This window comes from Ahaetulla prasina, chromosome 3 (assembly GCF_028640845.1).
Source record: "Ahaetulla prasina isolate Xishuangbanna chromosome 3, ASM2864084v1, whole genome shotgun sequence".
Taxonomy (NCBI): domain Eukaryota; kingdom Metazoa; phylum Chordata; class Lepidosauria; order Squamata; family Colubridae; genus Ahaetulla; species Ahaetulla prasina.
Genome location: NC_080541.1, coordinates 181,252,165 through 181,274,567, shown reverse-complemented (window position 1 = coordinate 181,274,567; position 22,403 = coordinate 181,252,165). Strand labels below are relative to the sequence as shown.

Sequence of the window (22,403 nt, the reverse complement as noted above, 5' to 3'; positions counted from 1 at the left end):
TAAAAGAACAATGATAATCTTCAGATTACGTGAATATCCAGACATAGTTAATTATTTCCCTGCCTTAAGATGTTTGGAGGAAAGGGGGAGAATATAACTATTTAAATATAACTATTTAAAACTTTGAAGCTCGCCAGAACTACATTGGTTATAACAGAACTACATTGGTTTCTCAAGGAAGTCCCACTATATCCTATTCAAATTTACCAACTGAAACTGAATGCCTTATTTTTGAATAAGGAGTAGGAACTAAAATCTAAGTCTAACTGAAATCTTTGTGGCTACACCATAAATTAGAAAATTTAATAATCATCTGTATGAATTTAAAATATACTGTTTTTCTCATGTGATGAAATTTTGGTATATAACGATGACTCATTCTCAGAACTAGGAGTATAACATAAATAATCTATTTTCTAGAGGTGTAAACATTAGAAAGAAAACTTGGCCGCTAGACCTTTAAAAACTGAACTACATTTTTACAGATATAAAAGCATGCTGATTCTCTGTACATCTTTCCACGACTATAACATACGTAGTGCTTTTAGATTGGCTGAAATAAATCATTAAAAACTTACATAAACAAACTCTTAAAAATATACTAAACACATTTTGTTGCCAAAAAAGCATGTCCAAATTTGAATTTGAAATGGCTATATAAAAATTTGTATCAAGAAACTAATAACTTTATATGCCTTTATTTGAGGTATTTGAAACAACAGATTGAACAAAAATATTCATAGATCTAAGTAGAGTCAGTAGGCATTTACATTTATTTTTTAAAAAATAATGAAATGCATTTTAATATTATTCCAATGTCCTTTCTATAGAAGGTAGTCCTCAAATTGCAACAGCTGACTGTTTGAATTTACAACAGCACTGAAAAAAGTGACTTATGACCGTTTCTCACAGTTAAGACTATTATAGCACCCTCTATGGTCATGTGATCAAAATTCAGATGCTTGGCACCTGATTCGTATTTATGACAGTTGCAGTGTTTAGAGTCATGTGAACACCTTTTGCCACCTTCTGACAAGCAGAATCAATGGGGAAGCCATTTCACAACAAATGTGTTACTTGCTTAACAACTGTAGTGAGTCACTTAACAACTGTGACAAAATAGGTGATAAAACGGGGCAAAATTCACTTAACTGTCTCTCACTTAGCAACAGAAATTTTGGGCTCAATTGTGGTTGCAAGTTGAGGACTACCTATATATGATGCATTTTGAATAATGGTATACTCTTTCAATGTTTGATTCCTGGCATAATGTTATCTGGGAGGTTTAGTGCTGAATTTCAGTAATGTAGAGCATTTAGAGAAGCCATAAGAGACCAATACAGTATGAACTAAAAGCACTGATAGGTCTATTGACTAATCCTACTGCATTTGTTAAGCAATGTATTTGTCAAGAGTACTTTACTTCCTTCTAATCAGAAAAAAAGGAAAGATTTACCAGCATAACTGACTTTTAATGTTTTTTTTTTTAATGTAAGAATATTCAGGCATGTTGTACAAAGGAATTCCAGCAATATTTACTTAAGCTCTACAAACATTCATGGAAAATAAAAATACTGTCTCATTTGGAATGTATTCTCCTACTCATTACAAAAAGTTGGAGTGGCAGAGTGAATCTATAGAATCTATAAACTATTGCAATAAAATGTTATGACTAGAGGCAGTAATCATTATAGCCATTTTTAAGATGCCTACAATGTTAGCAAAATCTACATATTTCCACAAAAGCAAAAAGGTAGGCTGCCTTGCCTTTATTTACTGTCTAACTTAACATAGCATAGGTGTTATTTGTAGTGATTTGTCAATGAATCTGATTTCCTTAAATCTTCTTTTCTCCATGAGGCATAACTACTGTATAATATTTTTCTTCTACTAATGCACATCAGAAAATACAGTGCAAAATATCCTTAGGAGAAACATTATAGCTTCCTCTTCTAATTTACATTACTTCTTTTCAACTATATTACAATGTCTTTATGCTCAGCTTATGCAACCCACAGCTTCTTCTATTTACAAGAGTATGCTGAAATATGCTAACTTTATTTAAGAAAGTGCTATTCATACTCTCAGAAAATTCAGTTTGGTAATGCTGAAATTCAAATCCAGGTCAATCCTGGTCAGCCTAACATACCCACAATCTTTGTAAGAAGAAAAACAATGGGAGAACAGAAAGGATATATGCTGCCGGAAGCTTCTTTCAGGATAGAAGAGATGAAAGCAATATATTTGGCTGGCTAAGTCTCTCATCATGCAGTGCTGAAGTCACTGCTTTCCTGATGTAGTCCCATCAGAAAGCAACATCACCCTAACAAGAAACAATTTTTGCCTGGAAAGATTCTGAAGTCATCAAGGCACTCTCCAAGCCAGATCTCTGTCTAAGACAACCTGCCCAGCAATTCCAAACTGAAACTGGGACAAGAATAATTAAGCAATTCCTCTCTCCCAAAGCCTATCATTTAAAGCACTAGAAAAGCAAGATAGTTTATGCATATTCGTTAAATTTTTATCTGGCCTTTCCTCCAGCTCACGGCAGAGTACAAAACGCTCAATTTGTCATCATTGTCCCCTTTCCCCGCCCTCCCCCTTATTAACCCAGGGAGATAAACTGGGTCAAAAGAGCAACCAGAGGAAGGAAAAGTCCAAAATTGACCAACGAGCTTCCAGGGGTGAGTGGGTTTGCAGGTTCGGCTTGCACTTAGGTTTCCCTGGGTCCTAGTCTAACAGGGTCACCACCTACCAGATGATTGCTCAGAACAAAATACGGTAAGTGGAAAGCGTCCACAAGGGAAAGAAAGAGACTGACAGGACAAAGTGATTGAATAAAACATAGAGCAGGGGTCTCCAACCTTGGCAACTTTAAGCCTGGTGGACTTCAACTCCCAGAATTCCCCAGCCAGCTTCTGGGAGTTGAAATCCACCAGGCTTAAAGTTGCCAAGGTGGGAGACCCCTGGCATAGAGGACAGAATAAAGCATCAGAGGACAGCATAAATCTACACGCCCGGACTTTAGAGAGCATAAAAGAACAGCCCAAACCAGTTCCTTCTGATACCGCAACTTGAACAAACCTTCTTTTGGGGTGTGCAGGGTGTGTGTAAGCATACTAAGCCCAACCACCCCGAGAGGCTTTAAAAAAAAAACTGCCAAGGAATAGGATCCCCACCGGGGTGACAGGCCTCGGTGAGAATGCGGGCAACCGCATATGCCGGGCGGCGCTGCAAAGATGCGCGTTCCGCCCTTTGGATGCAGCGCAGACGGCGACGTTTCCTCCTTTTTTTCCCTGTCAATGGTCGCAACTCACCAGACGGAGCCGTAAGCTCCAGAACCCACCGGCGAGAGGTTCTGGTAACGCTCGGGCACCTCCCAGATCGTCTTGTTCAGCTCTTGCCGGTAGAACTTGGGCCGCTCCTGGGTCATCTCGACCCCCAAGTCCGCCCCACCCAGTGGGGCCGGGAGGGAGGAGACCCTCGAACTGGGGACCTCGGCTCCTCCCCCTGCTGCGAAAGGGAGTTTCCCGCGCGGAGGGAAGGAGGTGGGAAAGTCGCCCGCGCCTAGCTGCAACTTCGGTCGCTGGCCGCGGCTTCGTCCCGAGCGCCTTGCACCGCTTGCAGCCTTCCTCGGGAGGAAAGGAGAAGGACTGCTGCAGGAACAGTGGCTGGAGCGGGGGCGGACAACGCAAGCGCTCACTTCTCCAGGCTGCCCAATCCCTGACGGGAAAGGCCACTCAGGGAGCACGCAAGGTCTCTAAGGAGATCGGAGCTGGTTTAAGAGTCGAGCGGGGATCCAGGCAATGACGAAGTCACGCCAGTCTGACTTCTCCGAACCTCTTCCTAGATCCTCGACCAATCCATAGCAGAGGTATCGCGAGATCTACGGCTCGGAATCGCTAGAGGCAATGCCCCAATATGGAACCTGATTCTTGCGGCCTAAACGAGCGCAGCCCTCCAGGATGGTCTCGCGAGATTCTAGGAGGAGAGAGGGAGGGAAACGGGGGAAGGCGGGGTTTGAGGCAATCGTAGGTATGGCCTTCCTCGGGGGTTTAGTTTGACAGCGCGAGCCCGCTTTTATATCTTCTTGCTTTTCCTCCCCGTTGCTATGGGAAAAACTGCAGCTCGGAGCTTTAGGCGAAGAAGTGCCGTAATCTTCATGGCGACATTTCTAAGGCAGCCTCTTTGATTTAGCGATTAACGTGAATTCCTGTAATGAAAAGAGCTTCCCCCCCCCCCGCTCGTTTTTGCTTAACCAGCCTAAATGTCTATCCAGGTCCTGGTTGTCCCAAAGGTGCTTTTTTCAACAGGCAACTGGACTTTCTGGTTTTCTTTGAAGACGTTTCGCTTCTCATCCAAGAAGCTTCCTCAGTTTAACCAGCCTAAGTTACTGAAACTGCTGGATTTCCGTTTATTTTAAATTTAATTTGCTTTACTCCACAAGTGTTGTCCAGCCTTACTCAAGAAATCAAAAGCGCCCACTCTGCTTCGTTTGTACTGACCCAGTGTTGATGCAATATATTCACCCACATATTCACCTATATATTCACTTGGCAAATGGGCAACTTACTAACAGGCAATGGTCGTTTCCGTCTCCCCCACCCACCCCCAGGAACAGGATTTGTAAGGGGAAATCACGCTTTATACATTATATAACCTTCAACTTATTTGTTAAATTTACATACCCACCCATCTCACACAAAGTGACTGAGGGCGACCTACAAGAATTTAAAAAAAAAGTACCAAAAATTCATTTAAAATGTAGAACGGGGGTCTCCAACCTTGGCAACTTTAAGCCTGGAGAACTTCAACTCCCAGAATTCCCCAGCCAGCTTCTGGGAGTTGAAATCCACCAGGCTTAAAGTTGCCAAGGTGGGAGACCCCTGGCATAGAGGACAGAATAAAGCATCAGAGGACAGCATAAATCTACACTCCCGGACTTTAGAGAGCATAAAAGAACAGCCCAAACCAGTTCCTTCTGATACCGCAACTTGAACAAACCTTCTTTTGGGGTGTGCAGGGTGTGTGTAAGCATACTAAGCCCAACCACCCCGAGAGGCTTTAAAAAAAAAAACTGCCAAGGAATAGGATCCCCACCGGAGTGACAGGCCTCGGTGAGAATGCGGGCAACCGCATATGCCGGGCGGCGCTGCAAAGATGCGCGTTCCGCCCTTTGGATGCAGCGCAGACGGCGACGTTTCCTCCTTTTTTTCCCTGTCAATGGTCGCAACTCACCAGACGGAGCCGTAAGCTCCAGAACCCACCGGCGAGAGGTTCTGGTAACGCTCGGGCACCTCCCAGATCGTCTTGTTCAGCTCTTGCCGGTAGAACTTGGGCCGCTCCTGGGTCATCTCGACCCCCAAGTCCGCCCCACCCAGTGGGGCCGGGAGGGAGGAGACCCTCGAACTGGGGACCTCGGCTCCTCCCCCTGCTGCGAAAGGGAGTTTCCCGCGCGGAGGGAAGGAGGTGGGAAAGTCGCCCGCGCCTAGCTGCAACTTCGGTCGCTGGCCGCGGCTTCGTCCCGAGCGCCTTGCACCGCTTGCAGCCCTTCCTCGGGAGGAAAGGAGAAGGACTGCTGCAGGAACAGTGGCTGGAGCGGGGGCGGACAACGCAAGCGCTCACTTCTCCAGGCTGCCCAATCCCTGACGGGAAAGGCCACCCAGGGAGCACGCAAGGTCTCTAAGGAGATCGGAGCTGGTTTAAGAGTCGAGCGGGGATCCAGGCAATGACGAAGTCACGCCAGTCTGACTTCTCCGAACCTCTTCCTAGATCCTCGACCAATCGATCGCAGAGGTATCGCGAGATCTACGGCTCGGAATCGCTAGAGGCAATGCCCCAATATGGAACCTGATTCTTGCGGCCTAAACGAGCGCAGCCCTCCAGGATGGTCTCGCGAGATTCTAGGAGGAGAGAGGAGGAAACGGGGAAGGCGGGGTTTGAGGCAATCGTAGGTATGGCCTTCCTCGGGGGTTTAGTTTGACAGCGCGAGCCCGCTTTTATATCTTCTTGCTTTTCCTCCCCGTTGCTATGGGAAAAACTGCAGCTCGGAGCTTTAGGCGAAGAAGTGCCGTAATCTTCATGGCGACATTTCTAAGGCAGCCTCTTTGATTTAGCGATTAACGTGAATACCTGTAATGAAAAGAGCTTTTTTCCCCCCCCGCTCGTTTTTGCTTAACCAGCCTAAATGTCTATCCAGGTCCTGGTTGTCCCAAAGGTGCTTTTTTCAACAGGCAACTGGACTTTCTGGTTTTCTTTGAAGACGTTTCGCTTCTCATCCAAGAAGCTTCCTCAGTTTAACCAGCCTAAGTTACTGAAACTGCTGGATTTCCGTTTATTTTAAATTTAATTTGCTTTACTCCACAAGTGTTGTCCAGCCTTACTCAAGAAATCAAAAGCGCCCACTCTGCTTCGTTTGTACTGACCCAGTGTTGATGCAATATATTCACCCACATATTCACCCATATATTCACTTGGCAAATGGGCAACTTACTAACAGGCAATGGTCGTTTCCGTCTCCCCCACCCACCCCCAGGAACAGGATTTGTAAGGGGAAATCACGCTTTATACATTATATAACCTTCAACTTATTTGTTAAATTTACATAGCCACCCATCTCACACAAAGTGACTGAGGGCGACCTACAAGAATTAAAAAAAAAAGTACCAAAAATTCATTTAAAATGTAGAACGGGGGTCTCCAACCTTGACAACTTTAAGCCTGGAGAACTTCAACTCCCAGAATTCCCCAGCCAGCTTCGCTGGGGAATTCTGGGAGTTGAAGTCCTCCAGGCTTAAAGTTGCCAAGGTTGGAGACCCCTGATGTAGAGGACATATCAGATATTAGACGCCGCTCTGCGGAAAGATACTTCTTGAAGAATGCGAAAATAACAAAACCCTAAATCTCACGTTAGAAGTCGATCCTTAAACACATCAAGAACGCCTCTAATAGCCGTCTCAAAGCAGCTCGTAATTCTGCAGGACGCAGCGACCTGCACGCCACTTGCTGATGGATGGGGACCCATCAGAAACCCGTTGCCGGAACAACCGCTCGGATTGGCACCCCCGAAAGGCGTTCTTGCCCTCTTTGAATCTCATGTCGGCTGTGCCTATGACTTGAAACTTCGCCCGCAAGCAGAATTGGCGGCGGATACGTCACAATTCTCTGTCTAGCGACGGCACCTCGCTACCGCCCGCCAGGCGGAGTTTTTAACCCTTGCCCCGCTCTCTGACCCCGCCAAATCCGGCGAAAACCGAAAGGGAAAACAGCGGGCTGCGGAGGGGGAAGCGCATGCGCTCCGCACATGGGACAGGGAGAGGCGGCCGAGGAGCCTAACGTGCGGCTTCGCCCTCCCATGCAGAGGAGGAGGAGGAGGAGGGGGCGGTGCCGTACGCGCTTGGAAGAGCCGGGGGGCGTGGCTTTCCTCAGTAGTCCCAGCTCGGAAGGAAGTGACAGCAGCGGCGCCGAAGAAATTTGGTGGCGCGTACAACGGCGCGCGAAGATACCGGCCGTACGCACGCGCCGGCCGGCCCGCCCACGCCAGGCGCAGGCGCAAGGAACATCTTTAGAGCGCACGCGCGGGAGCTCAGCGGGGCTGCCGTCGCTGGCCGCCATGGAACGGAAAGGTGAGCGCGTTGGGCTTTTTTTTTTTGCTCCGGTTTTTCCCTCCCCCCCACTTGCTTAATTCGCCTCAGGAAGAGGTTGCTCTTCTTGGTCCTCCTTTAATTTGAATTCAACCTGCTGCTCTGATCTAAATGGTCTGGGTTCTGGGTTCTTTTTAATATACTTAATAATAGATGCCTGTTGCATTTTTCAGGTATGTTGACAGTAATGTACTTAAGCGTCTGCTTAGCTCTCCCCTTTGTGCGTACGAGGAGGAGAGTATGATGCTTTGTCTCCACCTAGGTTACGTTCTTAAGGGGAAAAAAATCTGACGGGGCATATATAATTGAAATCGATCATAAATGGTGCCTCTACTGAAGGATTTGTAAACCAATGATGATGCTAAAAATTAAACTTCCTATACCCGATTTTGATTCAGCTTTCTTCTGCTTCCTCATCTCTTTTCAGTTTTAGCATTGCAAGCCCGAAAAAAACGGACCAAAGCCAAGAAAGAAAAGGCCCAGAGAAAGTAAGTGTTCCCCATTGGGTTTCTAAGGAAGGTAATTGTTGAAAGTTGTATATTCTGAACTGAAATAAAGGGGAGAAAGTCTAGTAAACATTTCTGTGTAATCCAGTATTACCCCTGTTCATATCAGCCTGTCCTTATGGCGCTATGTGTATTAAAAGTATGTGTTTAATCTCTATTAATACATTTATCAATTTTTCTAAAGTAAGTTTAATGGATTTAATCATAGAAATGCTACCAGGATATTTGAGTCACATATAAAACAGGGCCAAATTTACATTGTATGTTCTCGCCATTCCTGGGTATTCTGCTACTGTACTTGGTTATTATTTGGGTCATAATAGCCATTTAAGTGCTTTATGGGAAAACCCTACCTTCTTTCTCTGAGAGATCTGAAATATCTAAAGTTCCTTCTGGATTTGCACCATTCCTCCCACCCCTTCTTCTTGCTTATTGTTTAGCTAAAGGCTTTACTTTATGCAACTTAAGTACCATAGTTCAGTTTAATTCTAAAGCTTCATTTTATAGCCATGGGCAAAACAGGAACTCCACATTTTAACAGTGTTGATTTATACCTTGCCTTCAGCTCCCACCTTCTAAAACTTCTGATAGATTTCAGTTAGACTTACTATTGAATAACAGAAAATTGCTTGTATGCTGAGGAGGTCTTTATTAAATTTAAATAAATTCAATTACCTTTGATTTATGCCCTGTGGAACATTTTTAAGGCTGTAATGTACACACTGGCAAGTGTGTAAGCCTATAGCACACTAATTTATTTACTTATTGGATTTTTATTTTTAAGGAAGTTACCATCGTGTGACTCTTGATGACCACGAAGAATAAAATTCCATGGTCTAAATAATACTGTAATAAATGCAACCACTAAAATGTGTCATCAATTGGCTATCAGAATGATATGTAAATAACCCCTGAAGCTCTGTCCTAACTATTTAAAAAACCATTCACAAGAGCTCCTTTTTAACTTGCTTCCAGAAAGCAAGTTCTGGAAGAGGTTATACTTACACTGACCCTAGTAGTAAGAGGGTCAGTGTAAGTATAACCTCTTATGTCACATCATGGGTTCCATAACAGGGAAAACTTCCTGGGTTGTTTTGATTTCATGACAATTTTTTCTTGGTTAGGCTAATACTGTTTGAAGTAGACAATCCTGAATGTGCTTCAGCCCTAAGCCATATAGAACAGTCATTAGAAGCTTATGTACAGAGTAAACCTTTAATTTACTGCACTAATAAGGTGAAATGATGTCCATCAAAGCAATATATCTATATATGTAAATGAAATTGGGATGAGTCATTAGGCATTTGCAGTTATCACACATCAGACATATGGGAAATGATGACTAGATATGGACAGATAGTTGCATCTAAGTTCCACTAAGTGTGTGTATACATACACACATAGACAGATACGTATACACACCCACCTACCCACCCAGACACACATTCTCATATAATGTTAATGTAGAACATAAAATACCTTGGACTGTCTGCACATTTACTTTCTCAAATGAGCTCTGCAAAGAAGCAACAGCAATGAGGTCTCTTTACTGCAGTTCACAAACAACAAAAGCAAAAATGCACTTTTTCATCTGTTGGTTTGAAGCTGTTTCCAATTGCATGTGTATGAAACATAATTCTGACATTTGGCATTCTGAAACTACAAATCATAACAGCAAGAATTCTTGTAATGCACAAATAGTATATAGTTTTGTATTTGACAGCCTGCATGAAAAGTAAGTGCATAATATAGTGATAACACCATGATATTATAATCAGTGAACTCTTCACAGAAAGAAATTCAATTGCAGCACTAAATGTATCTATTGGACATTCAGCAATGTTACTTTTTATCTCTGTGTTTATGTTGTTGTTGTTTTCACTGTCATACTCCTATATCCCTTTAACTAATCCAGGCAATCGTTAGCAAGGATAAATTTAGTTAATGCTTTCTCCAAGTTTCTGTGATTTAGAGGAATTTAAACAGAAGAATGAATCATGCAACTTGGTCAAATTCAGAAGTTCTGGGACAAAACTATAATTTGTTCTGTGTTTGGAACTTTAAAATAGCTTTTTTGGTGTCCAAGATTTAATCCACCTTTAGGATGCATGTGGTAATTTGTAGAAATAGAAATTGCAATCAGTCTTTGAGCATTAGTAAAATGTTGCTTGGTTTTGTGTGAAAAGCTATGAATCATTAATAGGCATCAACAAAGTAGTTCCTGGTCATTTTTATTTGTTTATTCAGAAGAGTTTATCAAAAGGAATAAGTATATCTGGGTATTAGTTAAGCAGGCTTGGACCTGATTACTACTTGGATGGGAGACTATCAAGGAATACCAGAAGGCTATGCTAGAAAAGGAGAAAAAGGAAAATAGAAGACGGTGACAAAACTGCTTTTTTGTTTTAAAAACTTGGACATGAAGTTGTCAGCCTCCATGAAGTTGTCAGAAATCACTTGTTGGAATTTTTCTTTTTAAAAATCTCTTAAAATATTGAATGTATTTTGACCCTAATGTATATGTGGGTTTTTTTATTCATTTTGTGGGTTTTTTAAATATTCAGTTTTTAAAATGTGTTAATTCTTTAAAAGGATTGTTTTGTAAAGTTTACAGATAAGCTTCTTTGTAGCAGAAACAAGTTTATACTATGAAAATTCGTTTTAGGCAATAATTGTGAAATTACTTTGTGCAGTGTTTTATTATGTAAAAATAGGCAGGATCTCTGAAAGACACTTGAAATATAGTGATTAATCTGATAGAAATATTTAAAATATTTTTATATTATCAAATAGCTAATAAACCACAGAATTGCTCTGCCTGCCCACATATTTTTGCTATTTATCTGTCTTCTAAAAGAAAAAAGAACTAACTCTGGAAAATTTCCTTCTGTGGAATTAGGCCTTGCTCATATTTGAGCAAATGGCCATCAGTAAATTGTAGTATTGTGCATGGTATTTTATAAGGGCAAATTCTTGTGGAGAGTTTATTTTCTGGAAAGAAGGTTACACATTTGATGCAAGTATGTATATGCATACATGTACGGGATTACGTGAAAATTCCTTATTATAAATTTCCTTCTAATCTAATTATCAATATTAAAGTACAAAATATGGTCATCTCTCAAGCTCAAACTATCACGAAGTGGTCATTAAACAAGGCTCAGCTGTAAAATCTTGATGTTAACCCTAACTGACAGGAATTATCGGTTACATTTGAATTTGCATTGTTTGTGTAATCACCCAACATTTTTGCTCTAGTCATTTAGCAAATCACCATAGTTCGTAAGGGAAACATCAGGTGACCATGACTTGTGACCTTCCCTGATGGCATCCCAGTGACTTTGCTTGTTGGAAGCTGGCTGGGAAGGTCGCAAATGGCAATCATGTGACCCTGAGATCTGCAACTGTCATATAGTTGAAGCAGTTGCCAGGATTCTCATAGATGCTTTTTCAAGAGGCAACTGGACTTTCTTGTTTTTCCTTGAAGACGTTTTGCTTCTGATCCAAGAAGCTTTTTCATCTCTGACCAGATGGTGGGGAATGGAAGGATCAGAGAACCATCCAGTCAGAAATAAAGAAGCTTCTTGGATCAGAAGCAAAACATCTTCAAAGAAAAACAAGAAAGTCCAATTGCCTTCTGAAAAAGCACCTATGGGACAACTATGACCTGGATGACTGAGAATCTCCATAGACAGTTCCCAGGAAGTCATTTTTCAGCCCCATCATAACTTTCTTTCAGATTGCTAAATGAATGGTTGTAAGTTGAGGACTAGAAAGGACTAGAAAGATTGACAGAATATTTGTGGTATGTATTCAGACCTAGAAATGATATACTTTGGCAAATTGATTAATGCTATTACCATTCTCGGGGACAACTTAGTAGTTTGAGCAGATTCCGTTGCATTCTATAGTATAGTTAGAGTGTGTTCAGCAGTATTTGTTGATATATTTTGGTTTGGTCCTTATTAAGCATTTATAGACGTAAACTCATGTCTACTTGAGTAATCCAGGAATTAGTGGTAAATAGATACTTCAATAGATCAAGGGTGTCAAACGGATCCGGCCCACGGGGTGCTTAAATTCTGCTCATGGGCCGGCCTGGAACTATAAAAGGACCAGCTCGAGGTGCCTCTGGTGGCTAAAACGGGCTTCATGCAGCTTCCCCGTGTCTCGTTTTTACCCTCCATGGCTTCCTGCAGCACTCTGCCAGCTAAAAACTGGGCCCAAACCAGGCTGAAAACTGGGCCGAAAATGGCTGAAAAACAGTCCGAAAATGGACCACGTAGCCCGTTTTCAGTCAGCAGAGTGTTGCAGAAGGTCATGGGGGGCGAAAATGAGGCGCAGGGGGCTGTGCACAAAGCCCTGCACCCTGTTTTGATCGGCAGGGTGCTGCAGGAGGCATCTGTGCTGCCCCCCTGCCACCCCCCTGCCACCGCAGAGGAGAACTACAGTGCTGATCTGGCCCTCAAAGAAATCCCATTTGACACCTGTAGTAGACAGCTCAATTTCTGTCATATAGAATAACAAAGTTGGAAGGGACCTTGGAGGTCCTCCAGTTCAATCCCTGCTTGAGCAGGAGATCCTATACTATTCTAAACAAATGATTGTCCAATTTTTCTTGAAAACATCCAGTGATGGAGCATCAACATATGAAGGCAAGCGGTTCCACTGATTAATTGTTCTTGTAATTAATCTTAATCTTTAAATAATTAAGCTATTGATTAGTATTTATTTAGATAATATTAAAAATTAATATTGTTTAAGTTCAGGGGCAAAAAAAAAATTATTCTGGTGCCTTGCAAAGTATGCTATAATTCTTTGCAAGCAGATATGTTTTGGGACTTGCATGTGATTTGGGATGTCACTGAAGTAATGTGCTATAAACATTTTATTTTCGATACCACTGTTTCGAAACAGTTCGATACCATCGACCATGGTATCTTGCTGCAGCGGTTGGAGGGCTTGGGAGTGGGAGGCACCGTTTTACGGTGGTTCTCCTCCTACCTCTCCGACTGCTCACAGACAGTGTTGACGGGGGGCAGAGATCGACCCCTAGGCAACTCACTTGTGGGGTGCCGCAGGGGTCGATTCTCTCACCCCTCCTGTTCAACATTTATATGAAGCCGCTGGGAGAGATCATCCGTGGTTTCGGGGTGAGCTGTCAGCTTTATGCTGACGATACTCAACTGTACATCTCCACCCCGAACCACCCCAAAGAAGCCGTCGATGTGATGACTCGGTGTCTTGAGGCCATTTGGGTCTGGATGGGGACGCACAAGCTCCGACTCAACCCATCCAAGACGGAGTGGCTGTGGATGCCGGCATCCCGACACAGTCAGCTTACCCCATTGCTGACTGTGGGGGGCGAATCGTTAGCCCCCAGGGAATCGGTGCGCAATTTAGGCGTTCTCCTGGACGCACGGCTGTCTTTAGAAGACCATTTGACGGCCGTCGCCAGGGGAGCTTTTTATCAGGTTCGCCTGATTCGCCAATTGCGCCCTTTCCTGGACCAGGACTCGTTATGCACGGTCACTCATGCCCTCGTCACTTCCCGTCTGGATTACTGCAATGCTCTCTACATGGGGCTCCCTTTGAGGAGCACCTGGAGGCTCCAACTGGTACAGAATGCGGCCGCGTGGGGGATTGAGGGAGCTCCTCGTAGCTCCCATGTAACACCTCTCCTGCGCAGGCTGCACTGGTTGCCGGTGGTCTTCCGGGTGCACTTCAAGGTGTTGGTTATCACCTTTAAAGCGCTTCATGGCATTGGACCAGGATATTTACGGGACCGCCTGCTGCCGCCAGTTATCTCCCATTGTCCGGTACATCCAGTGCGTGCTCACAGGGAGAGCCTTCTTAGGGTGCCGTCGGCTAGCCAATGTCGGCTGGCGGCCCCCAGGGGAAGAGCGTTCTCTGTGGGGGCCCCGGCTCTATGGAATGAGCTGCCGGTGGGACTCCGTCTCCTCCCTGATCTCCGGACCTTTAAACGCGAGCTCAAGACTTTCTTTTTTCATCAAGCGGGGCTGGCCTGATTGATTTTAATATGGGGGGTTTTAGCGGGTTTTTTAATAGGGTTTTAGCTTCTGAAAAAATTTAGCTAATATTTTAAGTATACAGCGGTCAAATCAGATTTTTAAACTTGTTATAGTATTTTAATTTGTTTAGGATTGTTGTTGTTTTATTGGCTGTACACCGCCCTGAGTCTTCGGAGAAGGGCGGTATAAAAATATGAATAAATAAATAAATAAATTAAATAAATAAATAAATAAATAAATAATTATGTGGTCAGGACTGATTTTCACTTTCTATTAAGCTTATTAATTTCTCAATATAAGTTTCCAAGTTTACATAAATTATATTTAGTTTACATAAATTGAGTTACATTCCAGAAAAAATCTTCTAGGCAAAGCTAGAATAGTTGCAAGAAATAATAAAGCATTTAATAGGATTTTTAAAATGTCTCTCCTTCCCTAATATTTTAATCAGAACTCTCTTGTAATCAGAATTATCTACTGTGGATTTTTAAAAAGTTTTGAAGGAAGTAAATTATTCAGCAGAAAATTAAAAGCTTTATTTTTTTAAATAAAAGCTAGACAACAAAATCATTATATAATAAATATTCTGTCATTCCAAACTGTAGCTAAATTTTGCATGAAGCAAATCTGAAATCAGTCCTCCCCAGTGATGTTGCAAGCCATTTACCTGCAATGCAGTGTTGTACATCTGCAGCTAGGTGGTGGAGGCTTAGTCTGCTTTTTCTTCCTTCTGCACAAAGCTTTGCTATATTCAGGGACGACCAGCACCCTATTCACAATTTATGCATGCCATTAAAAGGACTAGTGTGCCATTTGGGTTTTATGGATCTTTTGAAAATTGTTGATTCATCTTCAGAGGTACCTTCATCAATGGGTGTACGTGCTTCATGCAGGTAAGCTCCCCCCACCTCCATTTTCTTACTCATGGGAGAATGTGATTTCAAGAATCAGTATTTTTCAGAAATACAGTACTTGAGATGAAATCTTTGGAATTATTGTAATATCTTTTCCTCCACTTGTAAATCAGCTTTTAATTTGATGTATAATAGTTGCAAAATTATCTGCAGATTATTCTGTCTTTGATTTATAGTCTGTTTAAAATAAATCTAACAGTATTATTTGATTTTACAGAGTGTGTGTAGATTTATATTACTGGCCTACAGCAATAGTAAATTTGGATGCATTTTTAAAGGTTGCAGCAGAAAGAGTTACAAAGATCACAGTGAACATTGTTAAGAATTAATTGTAAAAGTATACATTCTTTGTGAATAATAAATAAGATGGGTCTCTGAATATGTTCAGACTAATGTTATATTCTCTGACAACAATTGTCATTTTAAAAATGTAACATTTTAACATGTTTAAAAGCAAAGATGATATGATTCTTTAGTTTCCTTTAGATGAAGAACAAAGGCAGCCAAATGCTTTCTGGAGACTTTCTAGTAACTTCCTTGCTATAGGAAAGTTGTGCATGTTGAAGAAACAAATGATTGTAGAATATCAGACAGCACTCTGACTAAAACATTATTACTGAGGTTTAGCAAAAGCCACAGCAGCTAAATAATTATTAATTGATTGAAGTATTGTACAATGTGCCTTAACAATTCAATTTTACAATATTTATGGCATAATTAATAGAAAAGCTTTGCTAATGGGTGTAGCTTTTAGTTGGATACAAATCTTATTTAGTTGTTTGATCTCTGGATTCAAGAATTACTAATTATCCTTTTCTATATATTGCTCTTGTCAAATTTCCTATTAACTGCCCAGTTTATTATTTGATTTTGTGTTTATCTGTGTGGGTTCAATTTCTGTTACTTCCACTATGTAGATTTATTATTTTTCCTTATATAGGAGATTTGAATAAAACTGCAACCACTGAAGGTAATGAAGAGGAATGTTCATAAAAGAAAGTTTATTCATTGTTCTAATAATGTATCTAGATATTACTTATAGGGAAAGAATATTTTTTTACCAAATCATAAATGGATATAGAATTGGATATTTCAGAATTTTTTTACAAAAATAGTTAGATACAGTACGTATAAATTATTATCATCATCAGATAATTCTAAATATTTCATTATTTGAAGCTTTTATATTTCTAGATATATTTCTATGGAAAAAATATGTGTTTTTATTAAACTTTATTACCATTTGGTCACAATAAATGCTGCTATTGGAGGGGCGTCTAGATAAGTAGTTCCATATCTGGAATTCTATTCATTTTCTTCAAGGCTGTGATTCATAAAGGTACCTGCAGTAGGGCTGTAAGAAGCTTCATTTCTTTCCAATGAAGATTTGAATGAAGCTTCCCAGTGAAGTTTTGAACAAAGCAACAATGGTCCCCTCACAAGAGAGTTCATTCCACAGGCAGGGCTGTAATCTGTGAGGCAAGCTCACAAGAAACTATTAAGATCTTGATAAATAATTCTGTACCGAAGTAAGGTTAAATCATATTCCAAGAATTTTAATGACAGATTTAAGACTAAGTCTTATATAGAGAAACAGTATTTAACATGTGTATTCATATTTTATTCTGTTCTTATGTAATGGACTATCTGGTCCCCTCTGTATGGGAGGCCTGGTTTTTATTCGTTTTGACAATGTCAGTTTTGCTATTGTGCTGCTTTTCATTGTCTATATAAGAAGTAATTCTTATATTTCACTTACAAGATGAAACTGACTAGACTAACTTCAGAGCACCTCCCACCTTTTAGAGGCTGTACTTTGGAAAAAGGTTGAGAGGATCCTTTTCCTACAGCACTACCTTAGGGGGCCTCCTCAGATATGCAGTTATACTGTGAGTTCTGGGGAATTCAGAGATTATACGCTGAGCAACTGAATCACTACAACATGTGCTGAGTCCCCTTTGGCTGGAATCTCCTTGAGTTACTTGCTAGAGCTATTTGGCCTTGTTGAGATTGGCCAATGGCACCATAAAAGCTTTTCTCCTAATAAGCTATCAAGGGAATCTAATGACATGCATCATTTTATTTATGTAATTATTTATTAATCAAATTTATACAGCTGCCCATGTCATGAGATGTCTTATCTTTTGCATCGCTTGCCTTCTCCTAATCACTGCCAGCGAATGAGAGAGGGAAGAATATGGAAGAGGAAAAGGGGTGGGAGGGTTAGGGTGGGTATTGGGAGTAGCCCGCCGGGTGGGGAGCCAGTCCTTGCGCGCGCTCGTGGCGGTTTAGTAATGGGTTCGGAGGTTATAGGGGGGGATTACGTTCCTTTTGGTGAGGGTGGTTCCATTTGCACGGTAAGTGGGAGGGGCAGATATGGCGGAAGGGGGGGACCGCATCGATTTGGGGCGCGCGCGCTCGATGTCTGCAGGCGATCGCGCGCCCCGATCCCCCTCCCTTCTCCCGTCCCCCGGATGGTCAAGACCCTCAGAGCCTGGGCCTTCGTCTGATGTTATGCAACGCACGGTCCGTGGCCAATAAGGCCCCCCTAATACATGATCAGATTCAGGGGGGTGCCGCGGATATTATAGGCGTTACGGAGACCTGGTTGGGCACTCCTAGAGACGTGACCCTCTCCGAGATGTGCCCACCGGGTTTCCGTGCATTCCATCAGCCGAGGGCCCAGGGTAGGGGTGGTGGGGTGGCGGTTGTTATTAAGGAGAGTCTAGAGCCGAGGGAGACCACTGTACCTCAGATTGCCGGGTGTGAATCCCTCTTTGTGAGGTGGGGTCATAGGTGTCAGATGGGCTTGCTGGTCACGTACCTGGCTCCTTGCTGCGTGACAGCCGCCCTGCCCGAGCTCCTGGAGGTGCTGGCTGGGGTGGCAGTTGAGACCCCCAGACTTTTAGTCATGGGGGACTTTAACTTGCCATCTTCCGGCTCGTCATCGACGGCAGCTCGGGAGTTCATGGCTTCCATGACGGCCTTGGACCTGACCCAAGTAGTTGATGGCCCTACTCACATTGGGGGTGGCACTCTGGACCTGATTTTTGTCTCTGGTCAGTGGTTGAGAGATCTGGACTTAAAGGAAATAGTCATTGAACCTTTGTCATGGTCAGATCACTCTCTTCTTCGCCTAGACTTTCTGACCGCCATTCACCACCGCGGGAGGCGGAGCCGATGCGTTGGTTCCGTCCCGGGCGCCTGGTGGACCCGGATGGGTTCCGGACGGAGCTTGGGCCATTTCCTGAGGGTCTGGCTCACGGCTCGGCTGAGGAACTTGTTGCGGCCTGGGAACGGGCCGCGGCGGGGGCCTTAGACCGTGTCGTGCCTTTGCGGCCTCTGACCCGGCGCAGGTCCCAACCGGCTCCTTGGTTCTCCGAGGAGCTGAGAGGATGAAGCGCGGAGAAGACGCCTAGAGAGCTCCTGGAGGTCTAGCCGTTCAGAAGCTGATCGGACACTAGTGAAGTCCTATACTAGGACTTACCTAGTGGCATTGAGGAAGCGAGGCGTAGCTCGCCTCCTCCCTCATTGCATCGGCAGATAACCGCCCAGCCGCCCTGTTTGGGTGACCCGCTCCCTCCTACACCAGGGGAGCGGGATGACCCGTGCAGGGACGTGCTGAGGAGTTTAACGGTTATCTATACGATAAAATCGTTCAGCTTCGGGATGGTTTGGACCAAGATTGCGGTGATCTGGTGAGACGGCTGAGGTGGTCTTGGTGACATTTTATGGGATGAGTTTGACCCTGTTACTCCGAGGACATGGACAGGTTGTTGGGGAGGCTGAATGCCACCACATGTTTACTGGACCCGTGCCCCTCCTGGTTGGTGCTGGCCACACAGGAGGTGACCCGAGGCTGGCTCCAGGCGATTACGAGCGCTTCTTTGGTGGAGGGTGTCTTTCCGGCCGCCTTGAAAGGGGCGGGGGGGGGGCCCCTCCTCAAGAAGCCTTCCCCGGGCCCCGCTGTTTTAGGTAATTATCGTCCGGTCTCCAACCCGCCATGCGAAGGTTGTTGAGAGTATGGTGGCATATCAGTTTCCCTTACACCTGGATGAAACTGTCTATCTAGACCCGTTCCAGTCCGGTTTCCGGCCCGGTTACAGCACGGAGACGGCTTTGGTCGCGTTGGTGGATGATCTCTGGAGGGCCAGGGATAGGGGTTGTTCCTCTGCCCTGGTCCTATTAGACCTCTCAGCGGCTTTCGATACCATCGACCATGGTATCCTGCTGCGCGCTTGGAGGGATTGGGAGTGGGAGGCACCGTTTATCGGTGGTTCTCCTCCTATCTCTCCGACCGGTCGCTGTGGGTGTGGACGGGGGGGCAGAGGCCGCCCCGGGGGCCCCTCACTTGTGGGGTGCCGCAGGGATCGATCCTCTCGCCCCTTCTGTTCAACATCTACATGAAGCCGCTGGGTGAGATCATCAGTGGGTTCGGTGTGAGGTACCAGCTGTACGCGGATGACACCCAGCTGTACTTTTCCACACCGGACCACCCCAACGGTTATCAAGTGCTGTCCCGGTGCCTGGAGGCCGTCTGGTCTGGATGGGGAGAAACAGGCTGAAGCTCAATCCCTCCAAGACAGAGTGGCTGTGGATGCCGGCATCCCGGTACAGTCAGGTAAATCCGGCTGACCATCGGTGGCGAGTCATTGGCCCCGATGGAGAGGGTGCGCAACAGCGTCCTCCTCGATGAACGGCTCTCTCTAGAAGATCACTTCACGGCCGTCTCCAGGAGAGCGTTCTACCAGGTTCGCCTGGTGCGCCAGTTGCGCCCCTTTCTGGACCGGGAGGCCCTTTGCACGGTCACTCACGCCTGTGACGTCTCGCCTGGATTACTGCAACGCTCTCTACATGGGGCTTCCTTGAAGGGCATCCGGAGGCTGCAGTTAGTTCAGAATGCGGCTGCGGGTGATAGAGGAGCCCTCGTGGCTCCGCATAACACCCATCCTGCGCAGGCTGCACTGGCTACCTGTGGCCTTCGGGTGCGCTTCAAGGTTTTGGTGACCACCTTTAAGCGCTCCATGGCATAGGGCCGGGTTATCTACGGGACCGCCTACTGCGACCAGATACCTCTCACCGACCCGTGCGCTCTCACAGAGGGACTCCTCAGGGTGCCGTCAGCTAGGCAGTGTCGGTTGGCGACACCCAGGGAAGGGCCTTCTCTGTGGGGCTCCCACCTCTGGAACGAACTCCCCAGGACTCCGTCAACTTCCTGACCTTGAACCTTCCGTCATGAGCTCAAGACACATTTATTCATCTGTGCAGGACTGGCTTAGATTTTAAATTTAGAGGGTTTTAAATTGATTTTAATATTTATATTGATATTTATATCTCTATTTTTAATAATTGGGCTAGAATAAGTTTTTTAAGGATTATTTTAATTTGTATATTGATATTGATGTTTTATATGCCTGTAAACCGCCCTGAGTCCTTTGGGAGATAGGGCGGTATATAAATTCGAATAATAAATAAATAAATAATAAATAAATAAATAAATAAGTTTATTGTATGTTCCTGGGCTTTCCCAACTGTTTGATAGCTGATATATGTTTAAGACAGTCCAGCAGCATACATCCTGTTGCATTGTTGGCATTTTTCTGATCTTTGTCAGCAGATGAGAATACTCCAGAATTGTGTTCCTGGATTCTCTCACCTACTCATCAGTTGCAAGCTCAATGGTATGAAAGGATGTATCCGTTCATGCCTCTGGCCTTTTCCATTGGAAGCTGACCAATAATGAAATAGTGCCAAAAGCCTTTGGGGAGTCCTGTTGAGAAAAACCTTATGAGAAGAGCCTTTTTCATGCCCATCTAGGAAGCCCTTCAGGCAATGCATTTGAGAAGATAATTCTGCCACACTGGCCAAAGTATTCAGTGTGCATCACTGAAGATATGTGCTGGAGATCTTTTAAGTAGGGTAATGTTAGGAAGACTGCAGGCAATCCCAAAGTTGCTTGGTTTGAAAACTTCTCGCCCAGCCCTGTAGAAAAAGGCTTACGGCAGATTTCTCCTTCAGCATAAGCCAGTAATGTTATCAAGTCACGCAAATTGTTTTGTCAAGGCAAATAGGGTGTACCGTTTGCTTTGGAGCAGCAAATCGGGTTGCCTTTGAGACTTGAATTACTTCAGATCATTGTTTGAATTTGCAGGCCTAATCTGCACTAAGGTAACTGAAACGAACCAAAGCCACTACAGGTAGTCCTTGTTTCAAAGTTTCAGTGGCACTGAAAAAAGTGACATGATTTTTTTTTCACAGTTATGTCCTGTGGTGATACCTAAGATGGCGCCGACGAAGGCTGCCTCGGTGAAATGCTCTCTAATTGTTTCTTTATTTCTAATTGTTCTCTGTGACTCACTACGGATTTCCTACTCACGAGACCATCTGCTAAAAATTAAGGAACATTTCTTTAAGGAGCAGCTTTCTTTAATCTCACCCCCGCCTGTCTTTACAAACACGGAGGAGATTCTAACACAGGAGGAGGCAATTCCCACGGAGCCATGGATTACTAAAAAACCAAGCAGCGGAAGCAGAAGGAAGCGAGGTAAACGATCTGGGATCTTAATCAAGCTAAGAACTTGCACTAAAACTCCTCTGCCTTCAATTTTCCTAACAAATATACGCTCACTTGCAAATAAGATGGATGAAATACTCCTCTTAAACAAATACTATTCTGATTTTCGCAATTCAGCAGTCCTATGCTTCTCTGAAACCTGGTTAAATGAATCAATTGAAAATAGCAGCCTGAACATTCCAGGATTTCAAATTGAACGATCAGACAGAATTCCAGAAACATCTGGTAAAAAGAAAGGAGGAGGCTTATGCCTATATATTAATTCATCCTGGTGTCAAGATTTTAACATAATTTACAAATTCTGTGACAACAATTTAGAGACTCTAATTATCAACTGCAAACCTTACTATTCGCCTCGTGAATTTTCCTCATTTCTTCTAATTGCTGTTTATGTCCCACCACAAGCCTGTGTAAACGAGGCATTACGAACTCTAGCTGACCAAATCATGGAGGCTGAAGCCAAACACCCTGATTCACTGGCCATTGTTTTGGGAGATCTAAACAAGGCAAACTTAAGGAAAGAACTACCAAAATACTTTCAGCATGTCAATTGTCCCACCAGAGGCAAGAATACTCTAGACCACTGCTACACAACACTAAAAGATGCCTATCGGTCTTTACCACGTGCAGCTGTAGGACACTCTGATCATTGCATGATTCACCTTGTACCTGCTTACAGGCAAAGACTTAAAGCCATAAAACCAATAATTAAATCAGTGAAAACCTGGACGGAG

General features: G+C 43.8%; 2 protein-coding genes across 5 annotated transcripts in view; one reads left to right on the top strand and one right to left on the bottom strand.

Annotated features, from left to right (window-relative positions):
* Positions 1-7,185, bottom strand: part of MAPK14 (mitogen-activated protein kinase 14) — a 45,460-nt gene extending 38,275 nt beyond the window's left edge. For 2 of the 4 annotated variants that reach the window (XM_058178985.1, XM_058178988.1), the window contains exon 1: positions 3,318-3,578. In XM_058178985.1, the coding sequence (XP_058034968.1) occupies positions 3,318-3,433 (116 nt within the window). In that variant the 5' untranslated portion in view covers positions 3,434-3,578. Of the gene's footprint in view, positions 1-3,317; positions 3,751-6,908 lie in introns of those variants that run through there. The other 2 variants (XM_058178986.1, XM_058178987.1) reach the window with 2 other exon arrangements.
* Positions 7,186-7,265: 80 nt separating this feature from the next.
* The window catches only part of SRPK1 (SRSF protein kinase 1), a 40,730-nt gene continuing 25,592 nt past the window's right edge, over positions 7,266-22,403 (top strand). Inside the window, exons 1-2 of the mRNA XM_058178984.1 lie at positions 7,266-7,625; positions 8,071-8,131. Of these exons, the coding sequence (XP_058034967.1) occupies positions 7,304-7,625; positions 8,071-8,131 (383 nt within the window). The 5' untranslated portion in view covers positions 7,266-7,303. The remainder of the gene's footprint in view (positions 7,626-8,070; positions 8,132-22,403) is intronic.